The sequence below is a fragment of the Orcinus orca genome, chromosome 16 (assembly GCF_937001465.1).
Source record: "Orcinus orca chromosome 16, mOrcOrc1.1, whole genome shotgun sequence".
NCBI lineage: Eukaryota > Metazoa > Chordata > Mammalia > Artiodactyla > Delphinidae > Orcinus > Orcinus orca.
Genome location: NC_064574.1, coordinates 5277889 through 5305007, shown reverse-complemented (window position 1 = coordinate 5305007; position 27119 = coordinate 5277889). Strand labels below are relative to the sequence as shown.

The following is a 27119-nucleotide window of genomic DNA, read 5'->3' as shown; positions in this document are numbered from 1 at the left end:
CCTCCAGAGGCAGTCGTCTCCAACTTTTCCTCTCCCGCCCCAACTCCGCGCGCCTCAAACTACGGCTCTGCAGGAGCCCAAATTTGCCTGCCGCTCGACTCCACTCTAATAAGCGCGCCAAGGCCCCTGGCGGTTGTTTGCAACGTGGGGGCCACGCTCTCGAGGCTCAGGCCCGCCCAGCGGCCCGCTCCCGGTGCCTGGGCCCAGTTGGGAAGGGGAAACCGAGCGTCGCGGGAGCACCCCGGGAGAGGGCGGAGCGCTCCCGTGCCCCGGGACAGGGAAGGGGGGCGGGGGTAGGGATCTCCCGCGCCCGGAACGTTGCGAGCAAGGCTTATGAACGTCGCAGGGGGGCACTCGCGAGAGACGGACAGGAAGAGGGCCAGGGGGGACGCCAGAACCCGGGACCGTAGCACGGAAACGGCCCGGGGCTGAGCAGGAGTCAGATCCCGGGATGGAGGGAGCCGGAGAAGAGGAGTGAGGAGGCCGGGGAGGCAGGCCCTGCTGCCCTCCTGCAGGCCGGCAGCCTGCTGTGGCAGTGCAGGACCAGGCCGCCCACAAAGGGAAGGGGTCAGGAGGTCGGGCCTCCGCCTTAGCAGGCTCAGACCAGGCCCCAGAAGGCAGCAGCAGGAGTTCAGGGCCCAGGCCTGGCTCGGGTTGTCCAAAGGGGCCCTCAAGCAGGCCTCCCAGGCCCCTGGTGGGGAAACTGAGCTGGAGACAGGCCTGAGGGCCCCGCCCAGACGCCTGTGTGTCAAGTTAGGCAGAGCCGGCTAAGGCCCTAGGGCGTGTCAGAGACTAATGTGGTAGGGGGCTTCAGGGCCTCCCAGTCCAGAGCCGGATTGGCGAGTTAGACGCTTGTAGATCCAGGGTTGGATTGGGGAGGGGTCTCTGGGAAGTTGGCTAGCAACGCAAGGATTGGGGGGATTTAAGTGCTTAGAGATCGAAGGCAGGTCTTGGGTAGGGGGAGTCAGACAATCGGAAAGCCTAGGTGGTTATTTGGGGAGGGGTCTTTGCACTTAGACGAAGCGCAGAGCAGCGGCTGCTCAGCTGAAGGCCTGAGGCCTCGTCCAGAGAAGCTCCTGTGACGGGTGGGCTAGACTAGGCCAGGCCAAGAGAAAGAAAGTGAATAAATCTGGAATCGAAGTGGGCGGGGGGCCCCTGAGCGGGGGTCACAAAGGGTGAGACATGGCCACCAGGCGTTTAACGGACGCTTTCTTGTTGTTGCGGAATAATTCCATCCAAAACCGGCAGCTGTTAGCCGAGCAAGTGAGTAGTCACACCACCTGCAGCCCTCTGCATTCACGTAGTATCGCTGCGGTGAGTCTCCCGGCGGCCTCTCCGACACACGCACCGTGTGCACTGCGGCTCTGCCTGTTTGTCTGTCTCTGTCTGTCTCTCTGTTTAAAAAAGAAGATAAGACTAGTACGGAAATGCAGGGTCTCTTGGCTGGGGTCCGAGAGCATCGATCACCCTGGCTGGGGAAGAACCAGTGCTAGGCCCCTGCTCCACCTCTGCCTTGCACTCTCTCCTCACTTCCGCATCCCTCCCAGTCCCCCCGCCACCCCGCCTCCCCGCCGGCCGTCCCGGCGAGACCCGCAGCCTCCAATTTACATATGTTTTAGCACTAAGGTTTGGAAGCTTTGGGCCTTTCTGAAGCCTTTTCGTTCCGTTTTGTTTTAAGCTCCCCTCCCCCACTCCGCCCCCGCAGACTGAGCCTCACTTCGGTTCTGCTGGTCGGGTTGCAGGCTCGCAGACCCAAATCCTTGCAAATGCACGATGCCCTTCCCCCAAAGAGGAAGGAGTTGTTGTTTTGGTTTTTTTTTTTCGTCCGTTTTCTTTTAATGGCCTCGCAGCCCTTTGTGTTTCGTGTTCCCTGTGAATAATTGCTTCGCTGTTTTTCCTGGGGGCTCTCGTTTGTGAGGCTGTGAGGTGCTAGCTTCTTCGTTTTCCATTTCCCAGACAGGAAATTAAGCTTTTCCCTCCATTCGAACTTTTTAAAAAGAACATGGTGTGTATGTGAAAATCAACCCCCCCAAATAGCCCACGGTTTTTGATTTAATTAACCTGAAACTTTCTTTAGCCCAGCAGTAGAATCTTTTACTGGGAGGGCCTGGAAAGATTGCTGTTGCTTTTCTGTTTGTTTAAGGGGCTCCTTTCTCTTCCTGAGCCTCAGTTTCCTGCTCTGTTGAATAAGGGGGTGTGTGTGCATGATCTAAACAGGAGGAGGAAGATGAGCTCTGTGGTAGCCTAAATGGAAAAGTGAAGTTATGAAACTAGTTTGTGGTGGTGGTCGTGGGGGGTCCTTGCTGTAGACGGGCTGGGTTTGAATAGAAGCAGCATTGGAGGAGGAGAGACTAAAGTCACCCCAAGACCAGGTTCTTGGAGGTTATACTTGACATATACAGTTTGGGGAATCTCACATTTATTTCACCTGTTAGGGACTGTATTCCCTTTACATTTTTTCTTTATGACTTGATCTAAATGCGTCACAAAAATCAGGCCATCTGTCTTGATTATTGACAGAGAGTCTACAAAGACAGTTTTTCCTTTTTGTAAAAATCACAAGAGGAAAATGTATTTGGTCAGCTTGCGTATATAGAAAAGATATTGTAAACTGTGAGCAGTTTTAGGAATAAAGTCACAGTAAACTTAGGTCAAAAAGCATAGAAAACAGAGGGACAGAGTGTGTTTAGCTTTTCATTTACTTAAGAATTTGAAGGTTTTTTACGTTTGTAAACTGAAAGAAGTCGTATTATACTGAAGTAAGTGCAAAATGGGAACGGGCTAATTCCAGCGCTAATTTGGAAAAGAATGTTCTGAAATAAGCCAAGAAATAGAGAGTAGAAGTGGGTGGAAAAAAAAAACAAGATCCTCCATGAAACTTTAGTTTTGCTAAATAAGATGTAAAAATTGCATGTTCCTTAAATGACTTGATTTTATGCTACCTCGTGGGGAGAAAAAAACAGAACTAAAACTCCCGTTAATGTTTTCTAAGATATCAGTCTTTAACTGATTTTAAAACATAATGTTTGCTTTAAAATTTTTAATCATGTAAGGTTCAGAATACACAGAACCATAGGATAACATGAGACTTTTTTTTTATAATCATTTGGTCAGACGGTTTAAAAACCTGGTGTCTGAGATAGGCAGCTTTTTAAAAGTGCATCTCTAAGTCAAATCTATTTTTAAAATGCTTTTCGAAGTTAGGTAAATTTAAATATATATATAAACTAAGTCAAATATTTTCAAATATATAGCTAAACTGTACAATTTGGAAAAATAGATATGTCAGAAAATGTACAGGTATATTTAGCTAACTCAGACATTTTCTTGAAAATAGATTTCTAAGTCAGACTAAAAATACATGCCTAAGTCAGAGCAGTAAGAAGTGTTTTTTACATATTATACCATTTAAAATGTTACCTATATTGGTTTGACTATTTAAAATCTTTCTCAGATCATTATGAGCAATTAGATCATTTAAAAGATCCTTGTAGTCAATTAAGACTATCTAAAATATAGATTTTTGCAGTTAAACAAAGATGGTTTGCCTAAGTTAGAATTAAATAGAAGTCACACGTTTATATATTTTAATTGTGTGCATTAAAAAACATGGCATGTCATAAATTTCCGAAGTGTTTAGGGGTGAATTATTATATTTTCAGCTTGCTCACAGTTGATTCTACAGAAACCATTTATACACACACACAGACACGCAAAATTAAATATGTCAAGATGTTAGCATGACTACGTAGAGGGTACAATATTTTCAGTTTTTCTGGAAGTTGGAAAAATGTTATAAACATTTTGGGGAAAACTATGTCTAACACAATTTTTAAAACTTTATTAAATAACTGATCTGATATTTTTCACTGCATATCTAGCTCATAAAAAATTTTAAACCTCATTTCTGAGTTGTAAATTTCAAAATCATGTAGCAAATCAAACAAAATTAATGCTATAAAATTTGAATATGGACTGGGTTTTAGGAGGTATTAAGGAATTGTTAGTTAATTAAACTAATCAAATAAATTTGTTAGCTCTATTAGAGGGGTCTCCTGAAATGTTTCATATTGAAATGTCAAAACATCACCTAGTTTATATACTTAACCCCCCCCTCCATAAAGGAAACAAATAAGGCAGAGTGTAACAAATTGTTAAGTCTACCGATGAATATGTGGGGAGAGGCTATGCCATTTTACATAGTTTTCTATATGTTTGAAAAATCATAAATAAAAACAACAAATACCTGGCATGTTAAAAACACAAGTAAAACAATTAAAAGGCAATTTGTATATATTTATCTAAAACTCAGGTAATTAAAAAAGGAAGTAAATTCTAGAGTGTAACTGAATTAAAAAATCATAAACTGAAATTTCTACTTCCTAGTTAGAAGAAAAACCTGTAGACCTTGATTTTGGGGTGTGCAAATTATCTCACAATTAGAAATAAATCACATCTGAAATAATTTTTTTTTTTTTTAGTTTTAAATCTGAATTTGCACATCCTTATTTTAGGTGCAAGTTGTGGAAATTGATTGTAAAGTGGTGTTTGTGTGTGCGTGTGTGTATTACACACCTCAAAACAAAGGGCACTTAAAGCCATATCATTCAAAGAATTTAAACAGGCCTTTTTTTGCATCCTAGTTGGAGGAAAAAAGTAGAAGTTGGTGGTCGGTGGTGGTGGGGTTACTGTGTGTACCTATACACGCATATAAAACAGGTTTGTGCCGCATTCAGGCAGATATGTCACAGCTAAGCAGGAATTTAAGGAGGATGTGCGGTGACAAAACAAACAAAACGTCCCAAGGGCCAGAAGGGACCTAAAGGTCGTTTGACCCAACATCCCCTCTGTGATAACCCCTCTGCCTGCCTTCCTTGAACGCATTATGTGATGGGGATAGGAAATTCCAGCAGCCGTCACCCCTACCTCTTTCACTGCGAAAAAAAGTCCTTGCTTCTATTAACCCCATCTCTGTCTGTGTCTTGCATCCTGTGATCCTAGCCCTGCTTCTGGCCCCGGGGTCTCTGACACAGGAAGCCTCTTCCTTCTCCTGCAGGAGAGATAACCCTGCAGCTTGCTGGTGCCCCGGAGCTTTCTCTAGCTCAGCAGTCCCGGCTCAGGCAGAGAGGTTAAGTTTTCTTGCCTATGCATGAAGTCTAGTTTCTCTGTGTGCTTTTTAAAGTTCAGCACCCAGAACTGAACAAAATTCTACTTAATTGTATTCTCGGTTGTGTTGATATTAGTAAAACTAATTGTTAAAAATAGACCAGGGGTTTAATTTTTAGACTGTCAGCAAAAATGCAGCTGTTGGCATTTCCCATTCATTCTGTTTTGGTCTCAGTTTTGGATGCCCCATCACGGTTATGCCTCAGGGCAGCGTGAAATAAAGGGAAGAGCCCTGGAGTTTAAACCTGGGAGTTTAGGGCTAAGTTTCACTCTGTGGCTGACCAGAATGTAGGTCTTCCTGCAAGCTTTTAATCTCTTCTGACATGTTTTGCCTTAATTATAAATGGAGGGTTTGAGTTAGGTGATTTCTAATGGCCCTGTGGATTCAGCAGTGCTTTCTCAGATTCTGTTTTCATACATTGTTTCTCCTGACCAAGGCTTGCATCCTTAGCTTTAACTTGAAAAGGAGGAAATCACAGTCAACAGCATTGCCCTGCTCATCAGCCCGATGTTACCTCAGAAATCCTCAAAAGTAGCTCCAATACTGTGGAGAAGAAGCTTTAACGTTCTGTCTGCCAAGTGCAGGTTCTAAGGCAGCACCTTATTCAGGTAGTTACAGGCAGCTTAGCTTTAAGGAGCTGGAATGAATTTACAGCATTAAATAATCATTCAAAAAAACGTGTAAAGTCTTGAATGAATGATAAGTAGATGTTGAGTTGCTGTTCTGATCCGATGAGGTGATGTGTGATTTCCTTTGATCTCCTGAAACAGATCTTATAGAGGGATTTGAGCTACTTTGTTAGTGTTTACTGCTTCATGTACTCTCTGTTTCAGAATAATGCACAATCTATAAATGGAAGCTAGAGTTAATTGGTCTTAGATTAGTTTGAAAGTAGCACATTATTTTTAATAAAACATGGTGTGCTTTGGGGGAAAAAAAACAACTGAGGATTAACTGTGGTTTTAAGAAAACTGAGGTCCTTCTTCAGTCTTGACTATAATATTAGCCAAGATTTATTGAGAGCTTACTATGTGCCTGGCACTGGGCTTAGCCCTCTCCAGGTGTAACCCTACTTCATCCTCACAGAGCTCCATCAAATAGGTGGTGTTGTTTTCTCATGATACAGATCTGGAAACTAAGGCTTAGAGGAGTTAGGAAACTTGCTCAGTATTGCCCACCTAGTGAGCCAGGGAACTGGAATGGGAACTCAGGCAGACCTGGCCCGGAGCCCTGTATTACCTGCTGGGCCGCAGGAGGCTGGGTGCTTTTCCCGGACTTGTGCTGCAGGTCCCGGAGAATGGAAGAACCCATTAAAAAAAATCTTTTTTTTTTCTTACGATGGGATTGCATCTTTATTTCATTTTACAACCATGCAAGTCCATTTTGACTTGCATATTGAAAGTTCTATGTTTTAGTCCAAGCTGAGTCTGTTGGAAAGTTAGTTCTCTGTCTTTAGAATCCAAGTATGAAATCATTGTATATTTCTCTTTAGATCTATTTGCTTTTCTGCTTCTAAAGATTCCATTTGAGCAGAGAGGCATACTTGAGAATAAGGGTACTTTGTTGGATAAAAGTGAAGCAAACTTTTACTTTGGTAGTAACAGAAATAAAGTAAGTATCACTATAGCATAGACCTGTATTTCCAACTCATTTTGCTCAACTCTTCCAGACTTCCTGAGTAAACACAGATGGGTTTCCACTTATTTTTCAGTTTTATGTAGAAAGTTCTTTAGACAATAAATTCCACATGCTACTTGGAGTTTTCAGTATTTGCTCGATTGTATGCCATTGGCAGGTCAGAAACCTAGATGTAGACGTTATAAAGATTTAGAAGGTGATGGTATGCAGTACCGTGTTTTCATTTGGCTGTATTTTGGTTTTTCCTGATGGTAATTCTAAATGTTTTACTTCAGGTCTTGACAACATTTTCTGGTAAATTGGTGGCAGGGGGAGTTTTGAAAGGCCTTCTGTTTTTAAGTAGCAAAATAAGAGGGGATAATGCTCTTCAAAAAGATGACCTCCTGAATTTAATTCCCAGTGTGGTATGGTAGTAGCTGCCCATCACTAGTAACTCCCTGAATTGTTAATAAAATTAGAGAAACTGGAAGGTGGGGTGGAAAGAGGCCTGAACACCTGGGTCTGTCCCCACCTCAGCCCTGTGACTTTGGGGAAATGGATTTATATATTCTGAAGCTTGATTTTCCTATTTGTTAAAAAAAAAAAAAGAGTCGTATCTAGCCCATGATTCTGATTTCACCTCTTGTCAACTAATAATTGTAGAAACCAAAAGATCAGGGTGTGTGCTTGGTTGATAATCCAAGAGGCCAGGCTCATGTGCAGCAGAGATCTTAACCAGGGTTTGCAGTAATGCTTTATCCAAAGATTGGATGCCAAGGAGCCACTGCAGAACAGGCAGATGTGCAGACTGAGATACTGAATTAGGGGTTTTGCTTTGTGTCTTGTTTTATTAACAAAATCACTTCCATGCTTTCTTGCTGAAAATGTTAAGCTTTTAAAAAAATAAAGAGGTTTTCTTTTTAAAGTAAAAGGTAATTAAATCAGATTTCCATTTGACACTATCTTCTCTATTAATATCTTGTAGTACTACTGTTATGGCAGGGTGTGTATAGAAATATAGTTCTCTTGCTCTCATGGCAAAGTGTAGAAGGAATGAAGAGCACTTTCTATAGTGTCAGCTGATTGAATTTTTACATGGAGGAATGTTGTGGTTACACTGTTATTGCTGTCATTGCTTAATAATATTTTGGTCCTGATAGACCAGTTTCATTTGCACTATTAATTTTTAAAGAAAGAAGTTATGGTTTTTTATTTTCTAAATTGACTGCTCAGCATAAAAAAAAATCAACAGTTGATTATTGAAATTCACCACTAATTATTTCAGTGATCAATACTGTAAAAAAAAAAAAAAAGACCTAGTTGTTCAGATTATCTGTCATTAGTAAATGTTCAGAAGATAGAGTTCCACTTTGATCGAAAAAAGAACCTTTGGTTTTAAATTGAAACTTAATCTTCTGCCTGCCTGTGCTGCTTCCTTTCTACTCCTCCTTTAAAAACCAAAACAACAACAACAACAAAAACCCTCTCCTTACCTTTTGTTTTGTTTTACTTTCCTTTATAATAGCCTAATAAATAACTGTGTGCCTTCTAGACTAATAATAAATAACTGTGTGCCTTCTAGACTAATAATAATGCATGCGAAGCAAATGGGAAGAGTTTTTCTTTTCTTTTACCACCTGTGTCTCTCTCCGGGGAAGAGTGGTTTCTCGGCTTGCTTATTACCACGGAGAAAGCCGTGTCTTCGGGATTTAATCTGTAGAGCCCTTGCATATGTGGTCACTCGAATATTATCTGAATTCGGCCATAGACAATTTGGAGGGTTTTTCATTTTCTAATTTTGCTGCATTTGCAGGGCTGATTTACATGTTAAAATTTACATTTATTTGACATGGTAAAATTACATTTCAGCTTTGCTCTCTCGATTTTATCTTCCTCAGGGAAATTTAGAATCTTGTGTATGATATTTGCTATTTATGAAACAATACCATTATGTTTTATTGAAACTAAAGCGAGTGTGTTTTATTTGTTTCTATTGTATTTTAATTTTTACAACTATTTATTGTTTGTATCCTATCTCATTTACCAAAACAACAATCATGGTAAATAAAAATAAAAAACATAATAAGGTAAATATTGACGTAGCTTTTTTTTTTTTTTAAAAAAAAAGGAAGAATCAGAAGGGGGAGATTTTTTTAAATGCTTTGGTTAGGGGATCTTTATTTTTAGTCAACTTTACAGTTGCGTAAAATCTCAGTGTTTTCTCAACTGACCATCCCTTATCTGTCTGTCTGTCCCCATCCCTCTTTTTTTTTTGCTATCCCTAACTGGATGGGCTGATGGGAACAACATATCTCTCAGGAGTTGGATGAGGTATTGTGTTTTGACTATTTTTATATGTTAGTTTATAAAATTATGCCTGTTTTTCTGAAATCTTTGGTCATATGTAAAATGCTAAGAGTGTACACATATTTTAGCATTTGTTTTGATTACTTCTAATTGTCGTGTTTTACAATTTAATACTTAGGATTTATTTAATGTATTTTCACGCCAGGTGAATGGATGATCTAGGGAAGGGCTTAGGAACATTATTTACTACTGTCGGGAAAGTGTCTCAACTTTGGAAGCAGTAAAATTTCTTGCACTTAAAATAAGCCAGACTGTTTTTAGGATTATGCATGCAGCTCCCTTGATTCCTGAGACTGTGCAGTGAGGTTGCTCAGAGGTGTAGAAGGACGTGATGTCTGGCAAAAGCCCTAAGGAAGCAGGACCCGGAGCCACTAGACCTGTTGAGATGTCTGCTGAGGTGTCACTGGCCCCGAGCGAGTGGCCCTCCGGTTGTGCTGACTGACTAATCGTTACGTGCCCCCCCCCACTTCCTAGCAGCACGATTTTGGCCTTTTCATCACTTATTAGCAATTCTCCCAGAAGATGGAGAGGGTACGTGTTCACAGCACTTTATTCTAGTCGTGTGAATAAAAGCGTTGAGGAAAAAGGGGATTGAACTGTGATGGTTGGTTTTGTGTTTCTGTTATCTTTTCAGCCATGAAGGGGTTGAAAATATTTTTCCTAAAGATAGACCTTTTTAAAAGAGTCCTTTTAAAATTGGGGGTGGGAGGGTGTCATTGGTTTTTGTTTTAATTAGAAGTATGAACGGTGAGGTGGGGTTAGGGCCACTCTTCAAAACCAGTGGGGTCCCTTACTAGTTGATAATAACAACAGATGGGAAACAACCTAAAGGTCCTTCGTGGAGAACTGGTTAAATAAATTATATAGCAACTCTAATTCCCTGTACTGTACCTGTTAAAAAGAGTGCAGCCTGTCTCTGAGGGCTGCAGGGAATGAGCTCCCAGAAACATGGCCAAGTGGGGGAGAAGCCTGATGCGAAACACTGGACACCGCGATTCCTACTCTTAAAAAAAAAAAAAATTTATTTTTTTAAGAAAAATAACTAACATTCAGGCTTGTGTGTACTTAGATTTCTGAAAAGAGACAGAAGAAACTATTAACAGTGGATACCTTCCAGGAAAAGTCTGGGATGGAAGGGAAACTGCCTTTCTGTTGCAAACCCTTTCCGTAGGTTGGATATATATTTTTAAACCATGTGTATCTATTACTTGAGTCATTAAAAAACAATTAGTATTTAAAACCAAACCCATCCATCTAAGAATGGATGCTACCGCTTACTGAACGGTTTGGAAATGTGGGACTTGTGGCCCCAAAAAGGAAGTGGGCCGTGGGGAAAAAACAAACAGCAGAACAGCTTAAGTTTGAACACTTCTCCCACCGGGCCTGTCAAGGGTCGTCTTTCCTGAGGGCTCCGCCGTCTGAACCTATTTCCAGTCTCTCCTACTTCCTCTTCAGGCAGCAAGTTCCAGACACTGGCTCCCCCCGCAGAAATTCTCTCTGCCACGATCTCTAGCAGAGACCCCGAGTGGAGAGCCCCTTCCCAGGCACACGCACCTCACGTGCCAAGAGGCCCTCCGAGCTCCAAGCCTTTCCATTCCGGGGCCACGTGGCCCTTCGGCCACCCGAGCCACTCACTTCCCCTTCTTGTCCTTTGTCCAGAACCATTGTATCAGTGGAGTGAATTGTATGTGACCTGTCTTTTATTGACTTCATTCATTCATTCCATTTACTGTTGACTCCCGCAGCTAATTATAATTGTGTGTTTATTACCGCGAAGTGCTAGGCACTGGCCGAGGAGCTGGGGCTGTGTTAGGAACGGTGTCCAGAGCCTCACCTTGCCAAGGCTGCGGTAGAGTTTCGAATCGATCCTGGTGTGGGTCAGATGGAAGCCCACCCCTGGGTAGGTGAGGCCTGAGCACACTGTCCTGACTGCGTCACGGGTGGCCTCCTGCAGTGTGTTCACATTGGTTTGTCGTTTATCCTACTCAAACCAATTCGAAAATCTGCTACACCTTGGGGATAGCAGGCTGTGTTCTTCTCCAGGAATACTAAGTAAGGTGTGCCCAGGGAGAAAGCCCACCCACCGTTCACCCTTTTGCCCAGTGTACGGCCCTGTCCTCTGCTCTCTGCTCTCATCTACTCCCTGCCTAGGACAAAGTCATCTCCCAAGTTGTTGAGTTTTAAAATTCATAGGAGGAACTATTAAAAAATTACAAGGTGTAAAATCAGGCTCCCAAACCATATAGCCTGGGAAGGGCAGGGTGAAGTAGCAGGGACGTGGGGGCCACAGGCTGGCTCACTGGTCCCCCTGCTGAGGGCAGCATTGAGAAGGAAAGTCTGTGAGCCCCTCGGTGTCTGTATTTGTAGAACAGGGAGCAGTCCCCTCTGCACTTTTGTTGTTGGGACTAAAATGACCAAGTCAGTGGGGGTCCAGTACCAACAGAGCGCAGGTAATTGTTGCTCCCTACTTTTTTTTTTTTAGGATGTATATAAGAGTTGAGAAAAAAAGGAAAATCAGTGAAACTAGTAACACTGTATCTGGGTGGTGTGATTGTCAGATTTTTAAAATTTCTATATTTTTTGCACATTTAAAGAAGTGTCAATTTTGAACATTTATTGTTTCATAATCAGAGAAAGTAAACACTTTTAAAACTATCACAGATTAAAAGAAAACAGAACTGTAGGGCTGACAGTCCCTGATTCTCTTTTCTACAGCAGGCTTATTCACGCCCTCAAAGAACTGAGATTTCTTCAGCCTAATTGTCTCAATTAGCCTTCCGAGCCCAGTGAGTTACGCTTGTGGTCTGACTGCATCATACACACTCCCACACTGTCTCAGGTGGAAACCAGAGCTGCCAGGCTGTAATTGTCCACGTCCCTTCTGGACTGTTTTTAAATGTTCGTTGCCACAGAACATTTAAAGAGTCCAGAATTGTCAGTACTGGTTCTTATTACCAGGGCATTATGGCTGAACTTGGTGTGTTTTTTTACATGGGTGTGTGGCGGGGGGGTGGGAGGGGCTGTGTTTGACTTTCCTAGTCCCTGCAGGGGCCCTGCCATTTCCATAATCTTACGGTACACCAAATCAGCCTTCTCGTAAAGGCAGGGTTCGCTAAGAGGAGGAAGGCTGTATGTTTGGGGCAGCAAGATTTACAAGACTGTGCTCGTGTGTGTGTGTGTGTGTGTGTGTGTGTGTGTGTGTGTGTGTGTGTTCCTTCCATAGATCAAGCACTCATGCATACTGTCTGGTACTCTTTAAAGGGACAGTTGTCAGTGTCTAAAGTGGACCAGGAACAGAAGGTAATTCTGATGAGCTGAACAAGAAGCCTTTGGGTGCGCCATTGTGAGCATCCGTTGCAATCTTCCTGCCTTGATGGAGTTGAGCTGGATGACTCTGGGTTGTGGTCGTGCACCCTAGAGTTCTTGGAGGACAAGAGTTACAAGTCAAAGAGACAAGAATTCTGAATCCTCATAAATACAATTTTATTAAAAAAATTTTTTCTTATTTAAAAAGTAAGAAAGATTTTTTTTTTTACTTCAGAAGCACAAGTTCATTAAGAAAAGCTTTAATGACCAACACCATCTATTTGGGAGGGGGACACCGAATGGAGTAGGGACAAGTAAAGAGAATGAAAAGTCTGGCAGCTTTTTAAGGTCTGAACCGACTTGGATGGCAACTTGAAAACTGATACATTCTGGATCTTAAAAATGAGAAAACGTGTTGAGATTGGCAGTGAGGTTTCTGAAGTTGAAAGGGTGATTGTTTTGCATTTAAGATGTATTTTTTTAATGTTCATATTTGTTCCCATTTTTAAGTGACATTTATCTGCAATTAGGTTTTCCCTTCCCAAAACAGTCTTAAAAAAAAAATAGTACATACTGTGAAATATATTACAAATCCATACTGATAAAATAAATGCCACATTTCTTCTGAGTCAGGCTGCATTTCTTTATCATGATGAGCTATTGCTGCAGATTATACCATAAAGGGGACAAATTCTTCCCTGTTTAAAGCTCTCAGTCTCAAAGAATCAGCTCTTCTGTCTTATTGGCAACATCCTGATACAGCATGTGGGAAAGCTCGGGCCAGCTAGATGGGCTAGCATCTGTCCCCCTCACGTGGGGATCTCTCGATTAGCAAGCTTCCTTAGGACACTTGAAGAGGGTGTGTTCGCACACTCTTTTACATGCGTTTTTTGGGGGAACGCATCTATGGTGTAAAATCAAGTACTGCTTAAAAAAGAGTTGAATCCACTTCAACTGACTTTTCATATGTGATTTATAATTTCTTATTTGTTTCAGAGAAGTTGATACTAATTATCGTGCAGATAAATTCAGGTGAATACCATCTCTGTATCCTTTTTAGTTTAATGTATATTAGTAAACCGTAACAGCAGTTCAAAATCGTGAGTTTAAAAACTCGAAATAAAACAAATTCCTATTATTACTTTACTGAGATACGGTGTCATAGTAAAATGTAGTGGGTCAGATGATAAACTGGCGTAGTAGAAACTATGACCCGTAGGTGTGGCTTTGTATGAACAGCTGGAGATTAAAGATCAGGTTCTGCTCTCGGGCAACTCTACAGTGCCTGCTGTATAGCTGGCAGACGCTGGGTGCTGATGTGTGATTTGTCCCTTCCGTTTTGGTCCTCGTGCCCTCCACAAAGTTGCACAGCTCTTGGTGACTTTGGGGCAGGACTTCTGAGGAATACACAGCTCTGTGTGGAGTGAGGTCTGCACCTTGGGGCTGCATCTGCAGCTGGTCCTCGAGAGAGGCTGCTCTGTGGATGCCTCTGTGCTCAGCCAGAGCCTGTCCTGTAGTCCCTGGTGTAGTTGGTAGGGAATGGATCCGAGGACCGTGTCTGGTGTTATCGTTTAAGTCTGAGGGCTTGTTGTCCTGGTGCGTTTAGCAAGTTACAGTTATATTTCACGCGCCTGTCAATCCGGGTGGACGGTGCTCCTGGAGTAGCCGATCCAGGTTTTAATCTGTCACATAATACGCTGTGACCTTGGGCAAGCCAGTTAACTTTCCTGAGTTTCAATTTCCTCATTTATAGATTGGAATAATAGTTCCTAGCCCACCTAGCTTTTGTGAGGCTTAAAATAATAAAGAGAATGTAAACTTCCTGTTAGTGAACTCTTAGAAACAGACAAGGTGGCTCTGGTTGAGAATTACCATGTCACAGACGCAGAGCCCCAGACAGTGCAGGTGGGATGACGCACCATTTGTTTAAGACCTGAAATGACACCGGCCCTGCAGGGTCCACGCGGCGGCGGAATGCGCTGGCCCTGATCACGACTCAGACACTCTGGGAGCACTTCTGGGGCTGCTGGTCCCCTGAGCCAGTGGGGGCAGCGCCACCCCAGGCATGACGGGTGGCAGACGCAGGACTCTCATTTGCTTTTAGGGATTTTGCTACAATCTCTCTGCTCGGGATTTAGGGCTTATTACTTGAAGAGTTCTTTTAATTTAGGCTTTTCCTTATGTGATTTATCTTCCCCCTTCGTCTGAGGATGTTAAACATTTTGCCTTGTTCCTTTATTGTTAGAAAAGCAAACAGGTATTTGCCGAATGAATGAAAAACAATAAATTTAGATAAATGCAGAGGTGGGGAGAAAAGCAATATAAATTCTTCACCCAATTCTGCAGTGTGATTTAGAAAATTTACAAAGTGTTACCTGTAAAGGACTTTCATGTGCTGTTTTCCGTTCTATTTTGATCATCATTTGCATCTTTTGAAACTGGCATTTGTAAGTGCTGGGCTCCAGAGGGTGCCTCGGGACCCTTTCAGCATTTACTGCCTCCAGGCCAGAGGGCAGCTTCAGCATGCCGAACCCATGATTTCCCTCCCATTCTTAAAAGCTTCCTCCGGCAGTGTATTATATAGGTAAAGTAAACAAGAACTATCGAGATCATTTCAAAATAAGTGAAAATGTTGCCCGTGGACATTTAACCAAAGAAAGGAAAGGACAGTGTAAGAGTGCCTTGAAATTTTAAGGATTGCTTTTGCCAAATGGTGGATAATTTGCTGACTGTTTTAGGCAATTCTTTCACACAGTTTAACACATGGTTAATGATCTTGTGACTAAGATAACTAGATCAGCCCTATTTACAAAATAAGCTAAGTGTATGTAAGTAAACCGTGACCTTTTTGTGTTAGTTCCATTTACAGCCTAGAATTTTTTTTTAACTTGCATCTGTCTGATCAAATTAATTGCTGAGGTTCATGCCATCCCATCATAGTATAGTACTAAGGTTTTTCTTGTAAGGATCTTTTGTTGACTTTTTCATTACATTTCCATAGCCAGAGCAAGTCAAATGCATGTTCACAAGTATGCCCAAGGAAATTAAGAAGTGGTGCATGAAGAGACAGGAAAACCATTCCATACCCTAGCAGTATCAGAAGCAAGTTTGTAACACAGGGAAGTGCATTTATTCCTCCATTTCTGAATCTTCTTAGGGAGCAGCAGTAAAAGGGAGTAAGACTGTGCTTATCTAAATTGAATTTGAATAATTTTTTAATGTCCCTTTATTTCCCTGTAGCTTGCTGATGATCGCATGGCTCTGGTGTCGGGCATTAGCTTAGACCCAGAAGCAGCAATTGGCGTGACAAAGCGGTTACCTCCTAAATGGGTGGATGGAGTGGATGAAGTAAGTTGAATGTTGGTTTCACACTCTCTTATTTATTGAGGTAATTAGGACATTAACGTATTTTAAGATACCTGCCATAAAGACTCGAATGAGTGTCCCTGGAAGTACGTTAGATTTAGGATTATTCTGTTCACATACCACAAGAAAGGGGTGTGTGTGTGTGTGTGTGTGTGTGTGTGTGTGTGTGTGTGTGTGTGTGTGTGTGTGTGTGTGTGTGTGTGTGGGCACGCTTGTGATTTTGGTTTTAGTACTAACTACCTGAATTATAGAAATAAACTGAAGAACTGTGTAACCAGGAGGAGTGCTATTTGAATGTCTGGTCGTTTGAATTAAAAGTTGCTCAGGCAGCTACAAGTTGGCTGAAGACTGAGCTCCGTACTGTGAGTGTAGCCAGTTGTCTCAGAGGCAGACAGATACCTGGCAGGCAGCAGTGATGTTCTGTGATTTCATTTGTTTAGATACAGTACGATGTTGGCCGGATTAAACAGAAGATGAAGGAGTTAGCCAGCCTTCATGACCAGCACTTAAACAGACCCACCCTGGATGACAGCCTCGAGCAGGAGCATGCCATCGAAATAACCACCCAAGAGATCACGCAGGTGAGGACGGAAGGGGCCCGGAGGCGGGAGCCTGCGCTTCCCAGCCTTCTCCCCCTCTCAAAATCCGCAACGCGGTCCGGCTCTAAATCAGATTGCAGATTAGTCCCAGAGTTACACTTCCCAACCGGAGGTTCACAGAGGGACTCTAGGAGGCCCTGAGCTGCTCCAGGTGGCAGCATCTGCTCCATGCCTTGGAGGAGTGGGGACTGTTTTTCATTTGTTCGTAGGTGCTACTGTGGATTGATTTGAAAATTAAATTCAGAACATTATTGAGTTCAATCATTTGGTTTTAAGATGTGTAAGTTCTGTTGTATACTAGTGTGCAAAATTTTTTCATGTTAAAAAAAATGGTGGTTGTAACTGAAAGGATGGAGAGCTATTGCCCCAGACTATTAGTATCCTAGAGAAACTCAGCATCCTAGAAATGTTTCTTGTAACATGTTAAATTTGAATAATTTTAAAGTAATGTGACTGGTGTGTAAACTAGCACTTACATCTTTCATTTGTTAAATCTCCTGTGTGGCTGATGCACAGAGAAGCGGTGTGGTGGGTGGAAAAGCCCTGGGGTGTGGAGTGTTTGGATCCTGGCTTTTAGCGATGTAACAACGGCATGATTCTCATTTAATCCCTTGGACTCCAGTGTTCTCGTCTGTAAAATGGGAGTGATAATAATACCTGCCTCTTAGGGTGGTTGTCGGGACAAAATGAGAAGAAGGCCGTAAGGAGTGATGCACACAGCGTGCGCGCACACGCACGCACGCGCACGCGCACACACGCCCCATTTGTTCAGGTCCGGTTCAGCATTGATCTCTTGGCCGTTCTCGGAGCCAGCCGGTCTGGACAGAGCGCTGTGTGTCTCACTCCGGCCGGTGAGCGAAGAGGCTGAGGGGTACCTTGGGCCATCCCTACACACACCCGCCGGCCTGCTGTGAGCGCCACCTGTTCTCCCAGCTCTTCCACAGGTGCCAGCGTGCAGTGCAGGCACTGCCCAGCCAGGCCCGCAGGGCCTGCTCGGAGCAGGAAGAGCGGCTGCTTCGCAACGTGGTGGGCTCCCTGGCGCAGACTCTGCAGGAGCTGTCCGCCCGCTTCCGGCGCGCGCAGTCGGGCTACCTCAAGCGTGAGTGTCCGCCCGTGCAGGGCCTCGTGAGTAACGGGGGTTCCGGCGCTAGAGCCTGCAACAGCTTGGTGTTTTCACCCTTCTCTTTTGCTACGAGTCTCCATTTTGTCCTGTGCCTTTCGTTGTTAGCTTTTGAGCACATTCCCACCTTACGGAACAGAAAGGAGCTCCCTTCCGCCCCCAATGGGAAACCATGCCCAGGTTGAAACCACGGCGACAGACAGGGTGTCTAATCGTTCTCATCTAAAAAAGAACAAAACAGAAACATAGGCCGTGTCAAGTTTAAAGTATTTGAAAATCAGTCTGGCACATTTTAAAAGCTTGTAGCTTTCTAGATGTTAGGGGTGGAGGAGCTGCTCCTAAGTAGGTAAAGAACAGTTGTAATCATGTTAAAGCTTCGTATTTGCACAACAACAAGTATTTGAGAGGGAGTCTCAGCACCTTTCCTGGGAGTAGTTTAAACAAACGTTTTCTCCCCAGGCACAGTGATTTACTCGGCCTCCCTTCCTTCCTAATAGTGCCAAGTCAGCCTTCAGCTACACCCTCATTCTGATTACCCTATAAACTGGTTTTTCCTTTATTGCCATTGTAATCAATAGTATCCCCACATGCTCCCCCAAAACTAGTTCTCCCTCCTCCTGACAACTGGCATATTTGTGTCTTAATTTTACTATTTCTAAAATTTGACTAGGGCCATTTGGAATTCTACTAGAGATGGTTTTAGGGAGAGATGTTGATTTTTTTTTTAATGTTTTGTAACAGCAGTTAGATTAAATATTTCTGCTTCTCTTAGAGATTCTCACATGGTTGTGTCATTTTGTCATTCACTTGGCATCCAGTAAATTATACACATTTACGGTGTGACTTTTGTCTTAGATAACCTCAAGTACTCCATACTGTTGCATGTTTGTAGTCCTTTACTGTCCCCCCCCCACCTCTGTTGGAGGTGAGATAGGGTTCTTTTAAAGCTGCTAAGAATGTCTCCATTTTGACTGTTGAGTTTTACTCTAGATTTCCCCTTTTTAATGGTGGGACAGTAACCAGGATGGTTTACGTATTCAAGTAAAGTGAATTCCTATCCATGATAGGCCTGAAGAATCGAGAGGAAAGATCCCAGCATTTTTTTGATACATCAGTACCACTGATGGACGATGGAGACGATAATACTCTTTATGATCGGGTACGTGAGGGGCTGCAGAATTGACTGCCGTGCATTTGCGCTCCGGTCTGTTTTCCTTCTCTTCGTGGACCTTTCACTTCCATGCGATGCAAATGGATCAGCCCTGCGTGACGTGCACATCCATCAAGTGGCTTTTGCAGCCGGCGGAAGAACGGTCATGGGGGCCATACTGTTTCTTCCTTTCCAAAGGCTGCAGGGAGACCTTGTCATCTGCCTTCCAGAACCTTCCGGAAAGCAGTCTGCCCACCGCACTCCTGGGAAGAACCCAGAGGTGCGCAGGCTTCTCCCCGGTGGTTTTGCTCCTTAGCCCTTGGGTAGCTGCAAACGCGGGGTTCTCTGTGTCCCCTGCTTTGGCCGCTAGCGCTTTAGAGCCCGCCTGTTTGGGGAATTTGGATCTTTCCTGTTAGGGAAGAATAAGCGCTTATCTGTGGTTTATGTGCTTTATAGAACCAGTTTCGGAATTTATTTCCTTTCAACGACATCTAAAATGGTACACTGTAGCTTTCCTGAGGGGAGGGAAAGCTAACGCACACATTTCGTCCTTTTTGTTTTGCTAGGGTTTCACAGATGACCAGTTGGCGCTGGTGGGGCAGAGCACGCTGATGGTGGACGCGCGGGAGCGGGAGGTTGGCCGCATCGTGCAGTCTATTTGCGACCTAAACGAGATATTTAGGGACCTAGGGGCCATGATTGCAGAACAGGTACGTGAACTTACCTGCCTCCTCAGCGGGCTTTCCTGCCATAGTATCTAGTCCTTCTCCAGACTTTTCTGGTTCTGCACTTCTGTCAGGAAAACGATTTGAACCTACTCCCCGAATGTATGTATACGTGTGTGGAAGGATTGTGTACATATACTGCTATCGTTCCCCATAAAAACACTAATAAACTTTTTTTTAGATAAAAAACAAATGTCAGTGACAGTTCTCCTAGTCTCTGCCTCTACCCCAAGGGTGCTTATGGGAGCACCCCACGGTGGGGGCCTGGTTGGTCTGCCCATGCTCAGCAGTGATTCTGCCAATAGATAAGGTTTCCCTTCTAATTTTGGCAGGTTATTGTGTAATGGCAACTGGGACCACTAGCTCTTGAGTAGAATTAAATTGTTTGTTCGCTGTTGCAATCTGATTAGGGTATTTTATTATCTTGCCAGCAGGGATTTGGGTCCTGATCCCCCTGAAACCAGCCTCAGAATGGAGTGGCGAGGCTCTGGGAGATCTAGTTACATTAATTACTCCCGAGGCTCCCACAGAACTGCTCTTGCTGTCGTCTCCTAACACAGCACGTTTCCATTCACAGCGCTGTCCTTCTGCGTAGCCCGGTGTCCCTTCTTCCTGTTTGAACCAAGAGATTAAACAATTAAAAACAAAATTCTCCCTGAGGCGAGTGTGTAATTTTACATGTGGCTTGGAGCTTACCGTGTTTGTTCTGACCCATGGAGCCGCATGGTGACTGACGTTTATGGACATGATAGTCAATTTCCAGACCTCATCGTAACCAGGCCTGGCTTAACTGGCCCTCTCTGCTTGCTTGAATCCAAGTATTTAAGCAACAAACGGGCACAGACACAAGCCCTTCACCACTCAGAGCCTATTTCCACTGAACCGTATTTTTTTTAAAGCCCCAGTAAGTCTGAATATGGCATATCCTGCAGTGGCTAAATCCAAAAAAGAAACCTCAATTTGTCAGTATCTCTTTCTCCTGAGCTAGACTTTTATTGCAACTAGTGCAGCAGCCTGCCACTGAGTGCCTAATATTGCACGGTGATGGATTCCAGACCTGGCAGTGTGTACCTTTTCATCACAGTTAAGTAAAACAGATAATTCTGTGGATAATGATGTCTGCAATTTGCATCTCTTATTTTTGAAGTTCCGTTTTCCCAGTTGTGGTTGTTGATCGTCTGTAACTGTCATTTATTACTCAGGGTACCGTCCTTGATAGAATCGACTATAATGTTGAACAGTCCTGTATCAAAACTGAAGATGGCTTGAAACAGCTTCACAAGGTAATGCCATATCTTTCAGTGGTTGAGAATTTGAAGAACTATTATGAGATATCAAGAATTCATGAGAGGCTTCTCTTCCATCATAACTGTCTTCGGCATTCTCGTCTGCCGTCAGCTCGAGATAGGACTGTGAAAATGCACCATGTCGTTTTATTCAGAGCCGACCACGTGCACTGTTGCCATTTTCCTGCAGTTAATGATTCCGGGTGTACCTCACACGCAGGTCTGAAATTGCCGAGAATCCCCTTTCGTGACAGGGAATTCTGAAGGAATTGGGGTTTTCTCCCTTTTAGAAAGTGTTTTATTCCTTGTTTAGGTCTTCGACTTGAGTGGGTATTTGTTAAAATATGTGTTGAGCATTCTATCTGCTTGTTGCTGCTGACTCAGGCCTCTCTTTGTTGTGATACTTTTCTGATAAATTGCTGGTGGGGATTCATTCTGGAGGAGATAAAAATCTATTTTCCCTTTTAATTACCGCAGTATATCTGTGTACTACCTTGAGGAAAGAGTAGTTTGTTGAAGTGAGAGTATTAGCTCTCTGATTCTTGGCTAATAGTAAAGTGGCTGTTTCAGGAATGTTTTTCATGATATTTGTTAAAAATAGATGGAAAACATCTTAAAAATCTTGTAATGAGTTATGAGAAACATACACATACGCTGCTGAGTGACTCTCATATATAATTGGGTGCATGTTTTCTTTAAAAGGAATGTGATACTTCACAAATAAAATAAATTGTGTCCATTTCCTCATGTCTTTGAGACCTAGCAGTATTCCTAGCCGTATATAATGGTCATTTTTCCTAGTACATTCACTAATGTACTTCTCTATCACCTTTCTGAAACCAGCCACTTCCTGTGGCAGAGATGGCCGTATCTGACGGTAGTGTCAGGTTTACAGAAAGACCTCGCATAGGTCTGACCAGAAGCCCTTCACTGCCTCTTCCACGTGCTTTTGTCACCACATGCCAGATGGGGAATGGTGCTCCAGCATAGACTGAGAAAAAAGAGGCTTGCCTTGTACATGCAGAGGGCTTTTTAAGCGTTGGGTTCATTCGGTTGCCAAGCTTTGTATATTAAAAGAGTGAAAACTAACTTCAGTTTGTCACTCTGTAATGCCCGGCCTTTCATATGCTGTTGAATTATGCATCGGTTTTGAAGTTTCTTAAATAAAAACTAGCGAAACTTGTTTTTTGATATAACACAGATAAAGGGAAAAAGCTTCTCCGCGCGAGTGTACAAATCTAGTGGGAACTAAACATTTCGTTTAAGGTTCTGCTTTATAAACCATTTTGAGAGGTTTCGAAGCATATCATTTGGTGTCAGCTTCCGTGGTGTTGCAGGTTACTTATTAGAAAACTAAGCACGCGCCGTCCTCTTTCTCCAGGCACGGCTGGCCGTTGCCTTGGCGGTCAGCTCATCTGAGGCTGACGGAGCCTTGGAAGCTGCTTCACACGGGCCAGGCTCTCCAGACGGGTGAACCTGTCTGCGCTGAGGTTTCCTCCTGTGGCTGAGTGGCTCCTGGTGGGCGGGCAGGCTCGCTTAGGAAACAGACGTCCTGGTCAGAAGGTTGGTGGGGACGGGGAAGTAGGGTAGAGGAGGCTGCACGTTCTGAGCAGGTACGGCCCTCAGGCTGTCTCCTTGCTTTTCACCTTCACTGTGAAGCAGCGCTGTCCACGGAAGGTCAGGACGTGCTCTCCCCGACGTGGACAGGGACCCCCTCACGACTCTCTTCTCCCCTCTCCTTTCTGTGGGTCACATTCTGCACCACGGGCGTGCGTGTCACCGGACGCACAGCACTGGACTCGGTGGGTTGTTTCTGCGCTTGACACCACAGGGCCAACTTTCCTGTTTCTACTTCAAAGGTTGAATTTCTTCTTGTTCCCAAATTCAGAGGAGGTAGAAAACAAGCTTCTTTGGGACCCTCGGTTCCATCCCTGCTGGCTGTGGTAACTTTAGCCAGGTGTTCGATTTCTTAGTGAAGGAGCTGTGCGTTCATCCAGAGAACTGTGTCCGGAAGCGAGAGGCTTCTGTTGAAAGAGTGGGTCCTTGCGGTCAGTGGAAGGAGAAGTAAGGAGAAGCGGCCCACAGGGATCTGAAAGCAGAGCCTTCTGCCTCTCCGGCGGCCTCCGTGTGATGGCGGGTCCCCAGCGCGGGCGTTAGCGAAGCCGGGTAAATAGGGAGCTCCGGGGTCTTGGGACTCGCGTGGATTGAACCCGCGGGAGCTGATGGCAGGGATCGTGGTGATGGAGCCGGTGGCAGAGGTGTCGGGTGTGTGGGTGCAGCCAGAGGCCTAGGACTGGAAGTGAGCGAGATGCGATTTGGGATTTTGGGGAAAATGACGGCCTTTTTTCCCTCCTCTCTCTGTAGGCAGAGCAGTATCAAAAGAAGAATCGGAAGATGCTTGTGATTTTAATATTATTTGTCATCATCATTGTCCTCATTGTTGTCCTCGTCGGCGTGAAGTCGCACTGAGCAGCGTGGGGTCGGTGTGTGAGGCCCGCGTGGACCCGGGTGCGCGCGCCCGGCGCCCGCGGGTTCCTGCGGAGGCGCGGCCCCGGGCCCGTCGGGGCCACGAGCGTTTCCATGGACTCGGCCGCACAGTCGTGCTCACGCGAGGGGAAGGGGCTTCTGGTTTTCCTTCACTGTCAACACTTGAAGGACCTTGGATACTGCTGCAGATTAGAGATGAGTTCTCTCTTCAGTTATAATATATATTTTTTTTAGAAAGAGAAAACGAGTTGAAGGTTCACAGGCCTCCTCACGCTGTTCAATATATTATATCTGTATGTGCTATTTTTTTTAGCAGTCACGTCTGAGCAGCATGTTAAAATAATTTTTGGAAAAATTTTTTTTAAACCATCTGGTTTTTAAGAAATTTGGTACCAAAAATTTATGAGTAAAGGCAAAAATGCCTCTTCATTTTTCTCTATATATTTCCAGTTGAAAACAAACTGAGAAGTCCTTTAAGAATTTATAATCCATTCCCCATTAACTTAATTTAGCTTTTCCATCACTGTTAATGATCAGAGTAACAAAGTGTGAAAAATAAGAAACCATCATTGATGTTGATTAACACATTTAGATGGGCCAGTTAAAACAGCTTTATAAGTTTAAATTAATTGTAAATGGAGTATTCCTCATCTAAAATTTGTGCACTGCATGTTCTCCTGTAACCAAAAGGGGTTACTAAGCAAAACCGCCTAAATTTAAAAGTTGGTGATTTGAAATAACCTCACATTGAGAGGAAGCCCGGTAGTGTTGTGAAAGTCGCCAGAAGCAGCCGGTGTGTCCCTGTGCTCGTCCCCAGCCATCCTTGTTCAATGCACTGCTTATGTACTCACTACTTAATGACCTGTTCAAACCAGACACCATTTAATGAACTGTGAATTTACACAGAGGCCATTCTAAATGGGTCACCCCATATAGGATTAGTGGGTCTCAAATTATTAACCACACATCACTCCATTTCAAAGTAAAATATTCCACCAGTGGTTTGATTTATTGGCCCTTCCATTGCCACTTACCATGCCCAGAAAGTGGGCCTATTCTTGCAATTTGTGAAAATCTTGCCTAGAAAAGCCCCTCGTTTGTGTGCGCGTGAATCAGATCGCCAACGTAGGACTTCGTTGTTTACTTACCTATTATCAATATGGTGCTTGAATATATCCCTGGACCTGTGGAATAATGTGGAAAGTGATGATAACTTTGAAAACTGAAGTTGTTCATGTTTTAATTGGTCTTGAGACACCAGTATTGTTTTAATGGTTTTTGCATCATTTTCAATGGCTTTCCATGATTTTTAGCTTTCTTAAAATGTTTTAAAAGAGCATGATCTCATTAAATGTGCTGCCGTTTATTTGGACCAGTCACATAAAATGTCTCTCTAGGATTGACTTTGAAGTTATTTCCAGAAATTGGAACTCAAGTCCCGAGATTCAAGTTGTCCAAACAGATCATGGGCTTAAAACCCAGACCCCTGCCCCAGCCTTCCCTTCCCAAGTGGTTTACGACGCCGGGCGGTCACTGGTTTCCTTATTACCGATGTGGCCGTAGGAGGATCTAAAGGTGCCCCTGGCATTTCAGGAAATAGCACGGCATTCCCTGACAGTTATTTATTGGGAAAGAAGGTCAGGGGATAAGAGGCCAGCCCCTCCTCGATCGCCCCTGAAACGGGGGGCTTCTGCGGTCCTCGAGAGTAGCTGTAGGCGTCTTTCGTCTCAACGGTTTTGACCTCATGGAGTCAAGCTGCTGCTAGGAGTGGGGCTGTCGAGATGAGGGGCTTCCCTCCCAGACAGTCTGCGATGGTGATATGGGTTACTGCTGAAGCTTTTCAAGTTTGAAGGAAAGTGACCCATTAAGAAAGGATCACTGTTCATTTGTATTTATTTTCAGTGAATAGGGTGACTAGAGTTGGGTTTTTTACCCAACTCATTTGGGTAAAAGTATGAATCTGACTAGGAATGGTTTGAAGGATCCTGTGTGGGATCCGGGCAGCTGACCGGATCCAGTGCAGTGCCAGCTAAAGCCCAGCCGTCTGCTGCCACCACTGTGGCCCAAGGTGGGGAAGTGGCCCTGAGCCCACGCACCGCAAAGCACTGTACTGCTCTGCTGAGCCTTCACTTGCGGAAAGCGCGGCAGCGTTGCGGGTAGCAGGTTAGTACTCAGCATCCCGGCACCTGAGGGTCCTTCTCGCCCTCCTTTTCCTGCCGGCAGCTCCGGTGGCGGTGATGGCCTAACCAGTTTCTCCCCTCGCCTGGAGTGCGCCCCGAGAAGAGGACCCACAGGGAGGGCTCCCCTGGGCGCAGCCCGGACCCCTGCCCCCTGTAACGTGCCCTGGGTGGCTCTGTTGACCAGGGCTGGAGAGGGGAAACGTAGACATTGACTGGTAGCTCCCCAAAGCTCCTGATCTTTCCCGGGAGATCGTAACTGAAAGCTACTGTCTCTTGTTTTATCAATTTGGGGTTGCGGGGAGGTGCTGGCTCGCCCACCATGGGTGTGAAGCCGCATAAGTCTCTAATTTAACGAATTTACTGCATTCTCTGCTAACTGAGAAAGCATTATTTATTTGTTTTGACACAAGCGCTTTCAGTGTTTTATCCTGGCTAATGGCTTCTTAAAGGTAATAAAACCCTTCCAACCTAATTGGTCAGATAAGACTTTTTTCTTGTGTGCTTAAATAAAGCAATTAGTGAAGCGCTTCTATCTAAAATGACTTTTTTTGTCCTTTTTTTAAAACTAATTTACTGTTACTGGAAACTTTTTGTACAATAAAGCAGTCGTGCAGATTAAAGAACATCCTGCTATCCTAGTATTAATTTTAACGATGGGGTGCATGTTTTCTTCATGTGCGTCTGTGTTTCGGGAGAGCCTGGCCTGTTCTGTGATCGTTTGGGCTGATGACTGTTTGTTTTGTGCCGAGGCCTTTGTCTCAGTGTCTGAGAGTCCATCTTTCTGTCTAATGGATGCTTTCAAGGGGACCAATCGATTTGCTATCCACTATACAAAAAGACAGATAATTACTTTCTTTATGAAAACGTATGCTTTCTATACATACCAAGAAACACTGGAGATCTTAGATAAAACCGTAGTTACGTGTGCCTTTTTGAGAAGTAATTCGTACACAAGGGCTCCGGGAGACTTGAACTTCTAAATGACTTCGAACGTTTCCCATCCTATTAATCCGAAAATTTCAGAAGTGGTGTTTGCCAGTCGAACTCAAAGCCAGGACCGTATTTCCCCTCGAACGTCCTGGGCTCCTCCAAGGCCGGGATGGTTCTCTGTTAACTCATCGCTGACTCTCACCCGTGTATGCCTGGCGAGAGATGCCATCGGGGCGCGCTGGGCGTGTGTCTTCTTAGCTGCACCCCAGGGTCCGCACACATGGAAGCGGGAGCTGACTCTGCAGGCGGTCTCCTTGGGCGCCAGGCATTCAGTCCTTGGAGGTCGCCGGTGCCCCAGGCAACACGGTGTCTTTGGAGCCCGCTGATCCCCACGGAAGAAGCAGCCTCCTCTTCCTGTGCGCTCACCTTGTCTTTGGACTAGAACCGCAGCCCCCCAGCTTGCTTATCAGCCATTGGCTCTGTCCACGATCAAGTCCACTCTCCGAGGATACACACCGAAGAAACGCTCCATCCTGATGGGGCCACGGTAGAAGCGGCCACACGCGTGGGCTCTGCCGGACGTGTGTGTTCCTTGAGCGGTAGCCTCGTGGGTCGTGTTCCCGCTGAGGTTTTGGTGGCCTTCTCTTGAGGTGGTGCTCCAGGTACGCGCAGGTACAGTGATTGGAAACACTGCCTGCTGGGCAGAGAGCTCCTTGGGTGCCGACCCTCAGGCGTGACTGTGTCGCGTGTGGGCCGTTGGGTGGTTCCTCTCAGGGACACACACTGACAGTAGGAGGACAGGCTGCGAGTAGTTGCCCC

General features: G+C 44.5%; 1 protein-coding gene across 5 annotated transcripts; it reads left to right on the top strand.

Moving 5' to 3' along the window:
• The first annotated feature begins 394 nt into the window (after positions 1-394).
• STX16 (syntaxin 16) lies at positions 395-25993 on the top strand. Of its 5 annotated transcripts, XR_007472078.1 has the most exons (9): positions 395-1314; positions 15698-15805; positions 16264-16404; positions 17356-17521; positions 18610-18701; positions 19259-19402; positions 20620-20700; positions 22085-22869; positions 23068-25993. XR_007472078.1 is itself a non-coding variant. In XM_004282312.4 (8 exons), exons 1-8 carry the CDS (start codon positions 1183-1185, stop codon positions 23170-23172), a joined length of 969 nt encoding a protein of 322 aa, XP_004282360.1. In that variant the 5' UTR covers positions 397-1182; the 3' UTR covers positions 23173-25993. The 5 variants fall into 5 exon arrangements, 4 of the variants coding, with proteins under 4 accessions (XP_004282360.1, XP_049555116.1, XP_004282362.1 ...); XM_004282312.4 differs by lacking the exon at positions 22085-22869 and having other exon boundaries at positions 397-1314; XM_049699159.1 differs by lacking the exon at positions 23068-25993 and having other exon boundaries at positions 397-1314; positions 22677-22801.
• Positions 25994-27119: the final 1126 nt, after the last annotated feature.

Excerpts from the sequence above, each read along its gene's own strand:
- STX16 (XM_004282312.4), top strand. The coding sequence starts at position 1,183 with ATGGCCACCAGGCGTTTAACGGACGCTTTCTTGTTGTTGCGGAATAAT. Across the intron at positions 18,702-19,258 it reads ATAATACTCTTTATGATCGG|GGTTTCACAGATGACCAGTT; the intron begins GTACGTGAGGGG and ends TTGTTTTGCTAG. Across the intron at positions 19,403-20,619 it reads GGGCCATGATTGCAGAACAG|GGTACCGTCCTTGATAGAAT; the intron begins GTACGTGAACTT and ends TTTATTACTCAG.